At 42.7% G+C, this 12,183-nt stretch overlaps 1 protein-coding gene across 1 annotated transcript; it reads left to right on the top strand.

Annotated features, from left to right (window-relative positions):
* The first annotated feature begins 1,310 nt into the window (after nt 1–1,310).
* Nucleotides 1,311–4,034, top strand: LOC121976367 (transcription factor bHLH48-like). Its single transcript, XM_042528503.1, has 7 exons — nt 1,311–2,148; nt 2,217–2,375; nt 2,464–2,529; nt 3,107–3,175; nt 3,290–3,364; nt 3,521–3,761; nt 3,871–4,034. The coding sequence occupies exons 1-6, from the start codon at nt 1,594–1,596 to the stop codon at nt 3,749–3,751; spliced, it is 1,155 nt and encodes a 384-aa protein (XP_042384437.1). The 5' UTR covers nt 1,311–1,593; the 3' UTR covers nt 3,752–3,761; nt 3,871–4,034.
* Nucleotides 4,035–12,183: the final 8,149 nt, after the last annotated feature.

Genomic DNA, 12,183 nt, shown 5'->3' on the forward strand with positions numbered 1-12,183 from the left:
TGTATTTACCTCCATCCATATCCGTGAGACCGGTTTTAGAGGGGTCACTAATGTGACGGTTCTATATTTTTTTTAAACATAAATATTTGAGAATTATTGGAGTGTCATTGTTGTTGCACCATGATGGGAGAGACTATTATAATTTATTTTGATAATTTAGATATTTAATTTGTTTTCTTCAAACTGACTCATTCTGGAAGTGATCAATCTGATTTTATAAAAAAATTTATTAACCACCAAAATAAATTTAAAATTGTGTGGAGGCTCATCCAAATATCAACATTCTTAATATTGTCATTCCATAAAAAAAAAAAAAAATCCTACCACAAAATCTAACCTTTAAATACCTGATTAACTTCTTATAGAGTCAACCGTGTTGCCCCATGGATTTATTACAAATTAGTTTTGAATTATATATTGGAAGAACTTTATTAAAAATAAATTTAGTACCTTTCCATCAAGACACTACTTGATCACACCGCCTGTTCAATATCCATTTAGTTAACCGTCATCAACTAACATGATTTATTCAAATATGTTCATTTTAATCCTTGATATCATTCGGTCACGAACATATATATTAAGATCTATAATTCTACATATTGACATAGTTGATATCTTTATGAGTGATTATTTAGATAAATTTATTTTATGACCAATTTTCAATGGATATAAAAGTTCTGATGTCTTAACTTTCTATACAAAGGATCATTGTGACAGGACAAATGCCCTTCTCTATTTATCCCTTCCCGAAAATATATGGCAGCAGTCTTTAAGGAGCCACTGAGATGATACTTTTATGTTTTGCTCTAATAAATAGAGTAAAATATTGAAATCTTTAGGGCTAAGTGCAGAAGTAAAAGATAGATAGACTCCCTGGAGGTTCATACCTGATTTGAATTCATCTGCTCAGTGTTGGTAGTAGACTGTCGGCCAGATTTGAAATTCTCAGGAGAAGATATATTTAGAGGAATATTCTAGCAGAGACAACGTGTATTTTTACAGAAAAGATGATAAATCTCACCCGGGTTTTTTTTTGTTTTTTGACTGTCCATTTGAATTTAGAAGGGAGATACGTCCGATACAGAAACCTTTTACATTGAGTATGCCAGATAGGTTGAAAATCGACTCAAACAACTGTCACGAGCTGCGAGACCGAGTGTATTTTTTGAAACGTCAGGAGAAAGATATCATTTCGAGCACCGACGGTGACGCGACTCTCGTAACCTACCGTTCCTGTATCGTGTGTATGTACGGTCACCGCTCGTTGAAGTCAAAGCGGGTCCGTTTCGATTCCGTTATAAGCGCCTCGAGGAATGGAATGATTTAGAGAAATCGAGCTCTTTGACGACGGCCATGGAGGTTCTCTCTATATAACTCTGCTCACGCCCGCTTCATCGCTTCCAGACTTGGAGCCTCTTCTGACTAGCTTCCACTGGAATCCATTTGATCGCTTCCAGGAGCCGTTCCAGGGTGATCGAGAGGAGGGTGTGTAAATCGGCCGAGATCGGCTCGATTTGGGGGTTTTCCGATGGCGTTCTTCAGCGGGAACTGGCCATTGTGCTACGATCGAGGCGAGTGGCTTAAGTTTTGATGGAATCGATTGAGTCCACACGTATCTCCGGCGTCCGATCGGGGAGTTCCAACACCTGCGTGGCAGAGATCGCCGAATCCTTCCGCTTCGAGGAGGAGATCCAGAGCCTGATCGTTCACCCTAACTTCGAGGCATCTCCACGAGTCTCGTTCACCGCGCTGCTAGGCCTCTCCGGCGACCAGGCCACGGGGCTCCTCCACCAGCAGGGCCACGCCGCGGCCGTCTCTTCCCCTGCTGGCGCAGCCGAAATGCAGCGGTTCCGCCTCGGCGCCGATCGCGCGATGGGGGAGTTCCGCCTTCCTCTCGAATGCTCCTCGACGTTCCCTTCAGATGCTGTTCTCGTCGATCGCGCCGCGAGGTTCTCTGTCTTCGCATCCGAGGAGTCCCCCGCGTCGAGCTCCAGCGGCGGCGGCGGCGGCATCTCGCCACGGCTGAAGGTGGAACAGCTGGACTCCGAGTCGCTCCATTCCGTCCCCGTCCCCGTCCCCGTCCTCCCCTCCCCAAAGCCGCTGCGATCACCGGCGAAGAGGAAGGAAACGTGTGAAAAAAGCAAGGTACACAACCCAACCCGCTTCCTTAGGCCGTGCCCAATATTGGGACATTTCCCTCTTTCCGAACGCAGGCCAAGGGAACGGCAAAAAAAATCAAAACCGCCGAGGAAGACCAGGACCCAACCAAGGCCACAGCCACAGAGGAAGACACCGCCGGCGACAAGCTCCCCTACGTTCACGTCCGCGCTCGCCGGGGACAAGCAACCAATAGCCACAGCTTAGCGGAGCGGGTACTCCACTACTCGTCGATTAATTAATGACTAAATTACTTCATTTAACTATGGGATTATCACTAATTCTATTCTTTACATTTTATAGGCTCGAAGGGAGAAAATAAATGCGAGGATGAAGCTTCTGCAAGAGCTGGTCCCCGGTTGCAGCAAGGTTGGTGATTTTCTCAATCATTCTCTTGATTTGATGGCACGAGTTCCCTAATTGCCATTCTAATCACACTTTGATAACATAGATAGGCTCAAAGTTTCTACCTTTCTTACGCTATCAATTTTGCAAGTTACTTCATTGTTAAGCAAAAAAGATCGATTCTCAACCTTTTAGTCGGGAATAAGTTTTAGTAGATGAGAGAGTGGGATGGGATGGTGTGTGCATTGATTTGTTTGGCCCATAGAGCATCTTGTCGGCTTGTTTCTGTAAGCTACACTGTCTGTCCTTTGACTGGGACATAGTTGGTCGGATTGGGGCATTCTCCTTCCCTCATAGTCCCGCCTAATGAATTCGAGTTTATTTGGTCCATATTTAAGTCTAAGCCACGGTGTTAAAATTTCTTATTATTTGCTGAAGTAGAGCTTTGGTTTCTGTTAAAACTAGTGATCATTGACCTTCTTCCCGTTTGCACCCAATCCTTTGGCTGAACATAAACGGACAACCTTAAGCTTAATATTTACTTTTGGATGTCTTTTCTATTTGTTGAATTAATTCTACGAGTTGCATGCTCATGATGCAGATAACAAGTACGGCTTTAGTGCTCGATGAAATCATCAACCACGTCCGGTCCCTGCAAAGGCAAGTCGAGGTATACCCTTCTTCGCTGTCTCTACAGCTAGTTGTCTCTTCCCTCACCTACGTGTAAACAAATTAACGCTATATTTCATGATCAATTGAACTCTTTCTTACTGTTTATTCTCAGTTCTTGTCGATGAGACTAACAGCGATCAACCCACGCATCGACCTTAGCTGCCTCGACGCCTTTTTATCTACTCAGGTAACGATCTATCTCTAAAACATACCAAAATTATGCCTCTCTCTCTCGGAGCGCACAGTGAGTATTAAATGCACGCTCCCGTACGTCTGGGCCCTTGTTTTTTACTGGCAAAAGGTTTCACATTGTGCTTTGACACATATACTGCGGTGTTCGCAGTACGGAAGAGAAGCTCTGGACTTGGATTCTGGGCCGTGGTCGCTGCATTCCGCCGCGGATGACGACAGCGTGCGGCGACTACTACTGCCGCGGCAGCAGCAAGTCTGGCACCTCGACCTGCTCCGCCCCCAGCAATCATTCATGGCGTGGGAGAGGGATGCGACGGCGAATCGCCACGCACTTCTCTTTCCTGGATCCGCGACCTCTTCCCTCTTCGGCTACGACTCCTGATCCGGTTCAGGTAATTTTCCTCAACTAGTATTGCATCCGTGATTCATGAGGATAATTAACTCGTTCAATTAGACATTTATTTTTAAAACGACAATTTACTAATGCTATGTTTACTCTAGAGTGTGGATGGGGAAAGGAAAGGAATCAACGATAGAAAATTATCTTTAGAGGAAGAGAAAAGAAAGGGTGAAAAATTTTTTTCCTTTACACATTTGTTTACCTTGATAGAGGAAGGTGAATACTTATAATGTAATTTTGTAAATAAAAAAGGGTGCATGCATCATTTTTTTTGTACATAGTATAATTTTGTGAGTTAAAAAGGCTACATGCGTCATTTTTTTTGGTATATGGTGTAATTTTGTGAATGTAAAAGGGGTACATGCGTCATTTTTTTTTTCCATCCGCTGCTTTCCGTCCGATTTTGAGGTGATCGATTTTGGCTCCAAAATTATCCGCTGATGAATTGCGTTACTTTTCCTTCGAAAAATTTTAATGAAGTAAACGACGGAAACTTTTCCACCGTGGAAACTTTTCCTTAATTTTGCTTTCCACTCTCCCAAGTAAACAGAGCCTAAAGGGCGCATATAGAAATCTAAATTTATCAAAAGGCGGACTTTACTTTGATATTTATCAAAGAACGTATTTTTTTAAAAGCATTTCCTATTTTACCCTCCTGACAATTTGACTTTTTTATCTTTTTCTTTTCTCCACTATTTTTCTCTCTCTTCTCTCTCATCTCTTTTTTGCAGTATTAGTTAATCTTTTAATAACATTTTAATACATTTAAAAAAATAAAAATAAATAATGAATAGCATATTTGAACTCCTTGTAATTTCAGAAATCCACCGGAACTAAAATGAGTGTAATCGGAGCTCTCTAGGTCGATCAGTGGGTTTCGGTCAAAACTCACTGATGGAACTAGAGAACTCCGATTACATCCATTTCAGTTTCTATGGATTTCTGAAATTGTAAGGAGTTCAAATATGGTGTCAATTATTTATTTTGGCTTTTCATAGACATTAACATGAAAAATCAAAGAATCGACAAAAAAGCTCACGTTGGGCCTGATATGGAATGATATCAGGCCCAACATGGGCCTGATATGACTCCATATCAGGCCCAACATTGGTTGTTTTTGACGATTCTTTGATTTTATGTATAAACATCTATAAAAATTCGAAATAAATAATGAACACCATATTTGAACTCCTTGCAACATCAGAAATCCATAGGAACTGAAATGGGTGCAATCGGAGCTCTCTAGGTTCATCATTGGGTTTTGCCTATGGATTTCTGATGTTGCAAGGAGTTCAAATATGATGTTCATTATTTATTTCGGATTTTTATAGATATTTATACATAAAATCAAAGAATCGTCAAAAACAACCCATGTTGGGCTTGATATGATTCCATATCAGGCCCAACGTAGGCCTGATATAGAAGCATATCAGGCCCAACTTGGACCTGATATGAAAGCATATCAGGTCCAATAGGGCTCTCAATGATTCTCCAATACATTCTTTGTCTGAATCTATGCCTAGATCAAGAAATTATTCTTCTCTATTTCGGTTGCACAATTCCATTTCTCGTGTGTTTCCTTGCAAAAAGTATTAATTCGGAATGTTGAGTTGTAACAAATGGATCAGTAGGTGATGAATGGGAATGCTCCTCCGTAGTGAAAATTGCATGATGAATGGAATTTTACATGACTAAATCAAGCCCCGTTGGACTCTGAGGTTGTGAATAACTTGTTCAATTGGACAGGGTTGGAGCTGTGTCCCTATCCCAATTGATCTCCCTTCAGTCCAGTACAACATTCATTATGACTATCTCAAATGGAGTTACTATAAGTTTACGTATTCAGTATTATGCATGTAACTATTACTAATTCAAGGATACATACAAATCAAAGAAATGCAACATAAGTATTAAAATAATTCCATATCAGGTTCAACATGGGGTTTTTTTTATGATTATTTGATTTTATGTATAAACATCTATAAAAAGCCAAAATAAATAATGAACATCATATTTGAACTCCTTGCAACATCAGAAATCCATAGGAACTGAAATGAGGGCAATAACAGCTCTCTAGGTTCATCAGTGGGTTTCGGTCAAAACCCACTGATGGACCTAGAGAACTCCGATTGCACCCATTTCAGTTCCTATGGATTTCTGATGCTGCAAAGAGTTCAAATATGGTGTTTATTATTTATTTTGGCTTTTTATATATGTTTATATGTAAAATCAAAGAATTGGCAAAAATACCCACGGTGGGCCTGATATGGAATCATATCAGGCCCACGTTGGGCCTGATATGATTCCATATCAGGCCCAACATGGGCTTGATATTGTTGGGATCTTAGATGGCTAGAGGGGGGGGGGGGTGGTGAATAGCCTCTTAAAAACTTAAATACAAATTTCTACAAAGAAACTTGTTAGCACAGCGGAATTAGGAAACTAAAACAAAGAGGAAACAAGCACACTAACACACGGATTTACGAGGTTCGGGGATAACTTGCCCGTCCGTAAGGTGGACGACCCCGATCTTCGGTAGATCGCACCCCGGATAACTTCCGGCTAAAGATCCTCCTTCTCGGTGGAGTAACCTCTCCACAAAGTCGCAAGAAATATATATGTTAAAGCACAAGACTTACAGAGCTCGGTGGCGAAGAAGAATGAACTAACGCTTACAACCACGCGAGGATCGGTAGCAGAGAACAGAGATAGCATTTCACCCGAGAGCTCAAGAACTTAGCACACCTCAACGATCAATGGAACGTTTTGTTTTTTTTCACTTTCTTGCTTTCTTGTTGTTCTTTCCTCTCGCTTTTCGCTTCTTAAGCCCTGTTCTTTCTTGTCACGGATCGTGGTCAAACTGCACAGATCATCTGCAGCAATCCCTCTTCCTCCTTACGGTTCTCGAACTCACACCAATGAAATCACGGTCTTCGGTGTCTTGAGCTCGAACCAATCACGAGTCAGCGGATCGCAACGGATCACACCGTGGCCGTTGATGCTTCAAATGCACCATCCGCCGCAAAACAGAAAGGCCATTTGTCGTATTCCTCTTATGGACTTAATTTGAAATTAGGCTTGGAATGATACCGTGATCCTGCAAACTCAAAAGCTAACGGTGAGGGTTATATCACATGAATCAGGCAGATCAAATGTAGTGGAGGAATCGCAGAACAGTGAACAAATCTGATTGTGTGTGGATCGGTCAGACCGATCCATGGACCGATCGGGACATATCCTGATCGGTCCATCGTCTCCGATCGGTCGTGGAGACCGATCGGGCCGAGTTGATCGGTCTCCACGGCCGATCCCGCCTTCTCTCTTGAATATCATCTCCGATCGATCTCCAAGACCGATCAGTTGCACTCGATGTGCTCGGGTGTTTCTGATCGGTCTGAGGCCGATCAGATTACTCGATGTCTTCTTGGTGTTTCTGATCGGTCACCGGGCCGATCCATGGAAACTTAGTTTCACTAGATCGATCCGCCGACCGATCCAGCCTCGTCTGTATCGGATCGGTCTGCCGACCGATCCAATGTACCATGGAATGCCCAGGTCCTCTCGGCCTAATCAGGAGAACAAGCTACGAGCCCTCTCGGGCTTCGTCAGGTCCGGAGAGCGAGCTACAGGCCCTCTCGGCCTGGTCAGGAGGCGAGCTCACCGAGCCCTCTCCGGCCGTTGGGTCAGAGGCGAGCTGGAGCCCTCTCGGCCTAGTCAGGAGGCAGCTCGAGCCCTCTCCGGGTCAGGTCCAGAGAACGAGCTACCGAGCCCTCTCCGGCCTAGTCCGGAGAACGAGCTCTCTCCGACTTCGCGTGCCAAGTTTCCAACTTGGACTTTTCCCTTCCACTTGATCAACCTTGATCATTAATCAAACCGAGTTTAATTAACATCTGATACAAACTTAAATCCGTGTCAACATCAAAACAACAGCCAGGTCAGACTGTATCAACAATCTCCCCCTTTTTGTTGTTTGACAACACGATTTAAGTTTAGATCAGAAATGTTCTTATTCTCATAATTTTAGGGGAATCAAGATCCTCCCCCTAAGATGAATACACCATGATGTAAGGAAGTCAATAACGGGAATCAAGATCCTCCCCGTTATCTTCTCCCCTAAAATCAAACCTTCATACATCTCTAAACTTAGATATCCTCTCCCCCTTTGTCAAACACCGAAAAGGTGCGAATGGGGTGATAAGACTCAAAAGACTCCCCCTTAACCCATACTGTCTTTTTCTTAATGCACCTAGAATTCCCTCTAAGTGTATTATGAGACAGTAATAAAGAAATAAGATGCAGTCAAGACAAAGCATATGAACAGCATATCAATAGCCAATAGGAAATGACACATAAAGAAAAACAGGAAAATGAGCAGCATAAATAGATGAAATAAGCAAATATCCAGGTCATACAAAAATATCCAACAAAATAGCATCCAAAACACAGACAGTCAAAGTGAGAAACAGAATGTATCAATCAATGTCCTCAACACGAGGAACATCATCATCATCTGCGGGAGGCACGTAACCCTGAGGCGGCATGCTGGAGCTCGAAGGTGGATGGCCCGAGAAATGCTGCGGAGGTGGGTAGTTGGCCATCCAGCCCAAAAGCAGCTGCTGCGTCACCATCCGCTGACTGCGTAGATCATCATAGCGCTGGTCGATCCGAACACGCAGTCCATGGAGCTCAGCAGACAGTAGCTCATCGTGCTGATCGAAGCGGCTCTCTAGCTCAGCGATCTGCCAGCGCAGATCAGGATCGGCCTCATCAGCAGCAGGAGGAGGAGCAGCAACCTGTCGAGGAAGTACCCGTGGTAACTCTCCCAGACCTCTCCCATCCTTCCACCGAACATCCCCATTCTGTCCCAAGATACCGGACTTGGAAAATGCCCGTTTCCCAAGTCTGCAATCTTGTCTGACCATCTTCACTATCAGTGGTATGGTCGAATCTCTGCTAGAGGTTTGGATGTGATTGGAAGAAGACAGTTTGTGACTATCTTAAAAAGAATATAGTCAGGAGGAGATAGTCTTAGAGCCGCAAAAGTAGGAAACTCGACATCCAACTCATCCAGTCCATCCGGTCTAGGGTGTCCAAAGAAATACTCATAGATAGTGTCAGGTGATACAACAAGTGGTATCAGAGCCTGGTGCTCTTCATCTGGACTAACATCCTAAGGAGCAAGAAGATGGCCATGAAGGAAGGATTCAGCACCAACAGACCACCCTTCTTCGATGGAGCAGGTTTCCAGTATTGGAAGAGCCGCATGGAGTATTACCTCAAGACTGATATCTCCATGTGGTTCTCGGTCAAGGAAGGATTCACACCACCGAAGGATGAAGAAGGTAAGGAATTCGATTCATCAAGGTGGTCTACCGAACAAACTCGTAAAGGGCAAGCCGATGCCAAGGCGGTAGTCACCTTACAATGTGGGATTGCCAAGGACCAACTCGTCAAGGTAGGTCCATTCTCGAGTGCAAAAGATTTATGGAACAAGCTTATCGAGCTCCAAGAAGGAACTCGAGATTCTCGGATAGCCAAGAGGGACCTATTCTTGAATCAACTACAAAATCTCACCATGAAGGAAAACGAAACGGTAAGTGAACTACATGGGAGGTTCAAGGAAATCATCAATGGTCTACATTCCGTAGATGAACGCGTGGAGAATCGCGATCTAGTAAGGTACGCTCTTAAAGCCTTTCCAAGGAATGCCTTGTGGTCATCTATGGTAGATGCCTACAAGGTTTCCAAGGATCTTTCCATTGTTAAATTAGACGAATTCTTTTGTGAAATGGAACTTGCTAACAAATGTCAAAGAGAGAAAGGTATTGCCTTAGTTGCAGGACCAAAGAACAAGGATGGAAGAAGAAAGAGGGAAAAGAAGAAGGAGAAAGAGATTTCTTCATCTACATCCTCCTCCGAGTCTGATGATGAAGGCGGATCATCATCAAGCGAGATGGCCAACTTCGTGAGGAGAATTATGAGAAGAAGCCGAAGATACAAAGGAAAAGGTAAACATAATGATCAAAATATCGATAAGACTAATGTTACATGTTATGAGTGTAGCAAGAAAGGCCACTACCGGAGTGAGTGTCCAAAACTCAAGAAGGAGGAACGGGCCAAAAAGAAGGAGGAAAGAGCCAAGAAGAAGAAAGCTCTCAAGGCCACTTGGGATGAATCTTCCTCAAGCTCATCGGAGGAGGAAGAGAAGAAGGAGAAGAGTACTCGGCAATTGGCACTCATGGCAAGGGAGGAATCCGATTCCGGGAGGGGACGCAAGCACTTCAGCCGCGACTTCATCATCTTCGGATGATGAAGAGGTAACCTCTTCTCACTTAGAAAAATGCTATAAGACTATTACACATTTGTCTACCTTGCTTAAAAAATCAAAAACAGAAAATAAATCATTAAAAGAAGAAGTAGAAAACTTGAGGGCCCTTAGGGAAGATGAGGTTGATGACCTACATCTAGAGGTCCTTGAGGATGAGAACAAGGCCTTGAAGGGTGAGGTTGAGAAACTCAAGAAAATGCTTGAAAAATTCTCAACTAGCTCTAAGACTCTAGACATGATTCTAAATGCCCAAAGGGCGGTCTACAACAAGGCTGGATTAGGATACCAACCTAAGGAGTCTAGCTTTATTTCTTTAGTGTCAAGAACCCAATTTCATAGATCGCATGTTTCTAGGGTTCATGAGACTAGGAAGAAGGTAACAAAGGCATGGGTGCCTAAGTCTTTCATTGTAGATGCATTAGGTCCCAAGATTTGGGTACCTAAAACATCTATCTTTCGTGTCTTGTAGGCATTGGTAAAGGGGGAGCGTCTATCAACTTGGTTTGTTGATAGTGGATGCTCCAAGCACATGACCGGGGACAAGTCACTATTTTCTACCATTCAAAACAAAAATAGAGGTAATGTGTCATTTGGTAACAATGGTAGTCTTAAGGTTATAGGAGTTGGAGACATTCATATATCCGAAGGCCTCCAAATCAAGAATGTCCTTCTAGTCAAGGGGATGACTTTTAATCTCCTAAGTGTCAGTCAATTGTGTATACGGGTTACACAATTGAGTTTTATTCAAGTCAATGTCTGGTCAAACACATTGACACACTTGACACGGTACTAGTAGGCACAAGAGTAGATAACATTTATCAAATTTCTTTTAAAAGTGCTACTAATGCCTCTGCTAAGTGTTTCATGTCAAAAGAAGAAGAATCATGGCTTTGGCATAGGAGGTTGGCTCATGTGAACATGAAGAATATTAGAAAGCTGGCCAACAAAGGATTAGTGCGAGGCTTACCAAGCATCAAGTACCAAAAGACAAAACTATGTGATGCATGTCAAAAGGGTAAGCAAACAAAAGCAACTCATAAAGGTAAAAGCGTTGTAAGTACCTCTACTGTTTTAGATTTACTGCATATGGACTTGTTTGATTGTAGTAGTGTCATTTCTTTGAATGGTAGTAGATATTGCTTAGTGATTATTGATGATTTTACTAGATATACATGGACTTTCTTTTTGAAAAATAAGGATCAAACCATAGATATTTTTATTTCTTTTTGTAGAAGAACTGAAAATGAAAAATCAACAACAATTAAAACAATTAGAAGTGATCATGGTGGAGAATTTCAAAATCATAGATTTTTAGAGTTTTGTCAAGAAAAAGGATATAGGCATGAGTTCTCTACTCCAAGGACCCCACAGCAAAATGGGGTTGTGGAGAGAAAGAACCGAGCTTTGCAAGAGACTGCACGAAGTATGCTCAATGAGTACTCACTACCGAGCTACTTGTGGGCTGAAGATGTGAATACAGCTTGCTATGTGCAAAATCGAGTCCTGATACATAGGTTTTTAGGAAAAACTCCTCATGAACTTTGATTTGGGAAACCCCCTACAATTAAACATCTTAGGGTATTTGGTTGTAAGGTGTTTATCTTGAACACCAAGGATCATCTTGGAAAGTTCACGGCTAAGGCTGATGAAGGGATACTGGTCGGGTACTCTCTCTTCAGCAAAGTCTATCAAGTCTACAACAATAGGACTAAATTGATTGAAGAGTCCTCAGATGTAGCATTTGAAGAAATCCCTAAATCGAATGATCAATCAAGGGATGTAGGAGAAATTCAACTTGAACTTAGAAATCTAAGTTTGAATTATCAAAATGAAGAAAGAGTCGAGGTTGACTCTGATGACGATGAGCAAAGGCAACAAAGGGCTCAGGCTGATCATTTGCCTGATACTGAGTCTCTGCCTGTGTCTAGTGAGACCATTCATGAGGCACCGCCAACACCAAGGCAATCTAGGATAGCCTTTAGTCATCCCCAAGACCAGATTGTGGGAGACATCCAACAAGGGGTTAGGACTAGATCATTCTTTAGAAATGAGTCTAATGAGGTCGCCTTGATCTCAGAAATTGAAC

This window comes from Zingiber officinale, chromosome 4B, assembly GCF_018446385.1.
Source record: "Zingiber officinale cultivar Zhangliang chromosome 4B, Zo_v1.1, whole genome shotgun sequence".
In the NCBI taxonomy this organism is placed as follows: domain Eukaryota; kingdom Viridiplantae; phylum Streptophyta; class Magnoliopsida; order Zingiberales; family Zingiberaceae; genus Zingiber; species Zingiber officinale.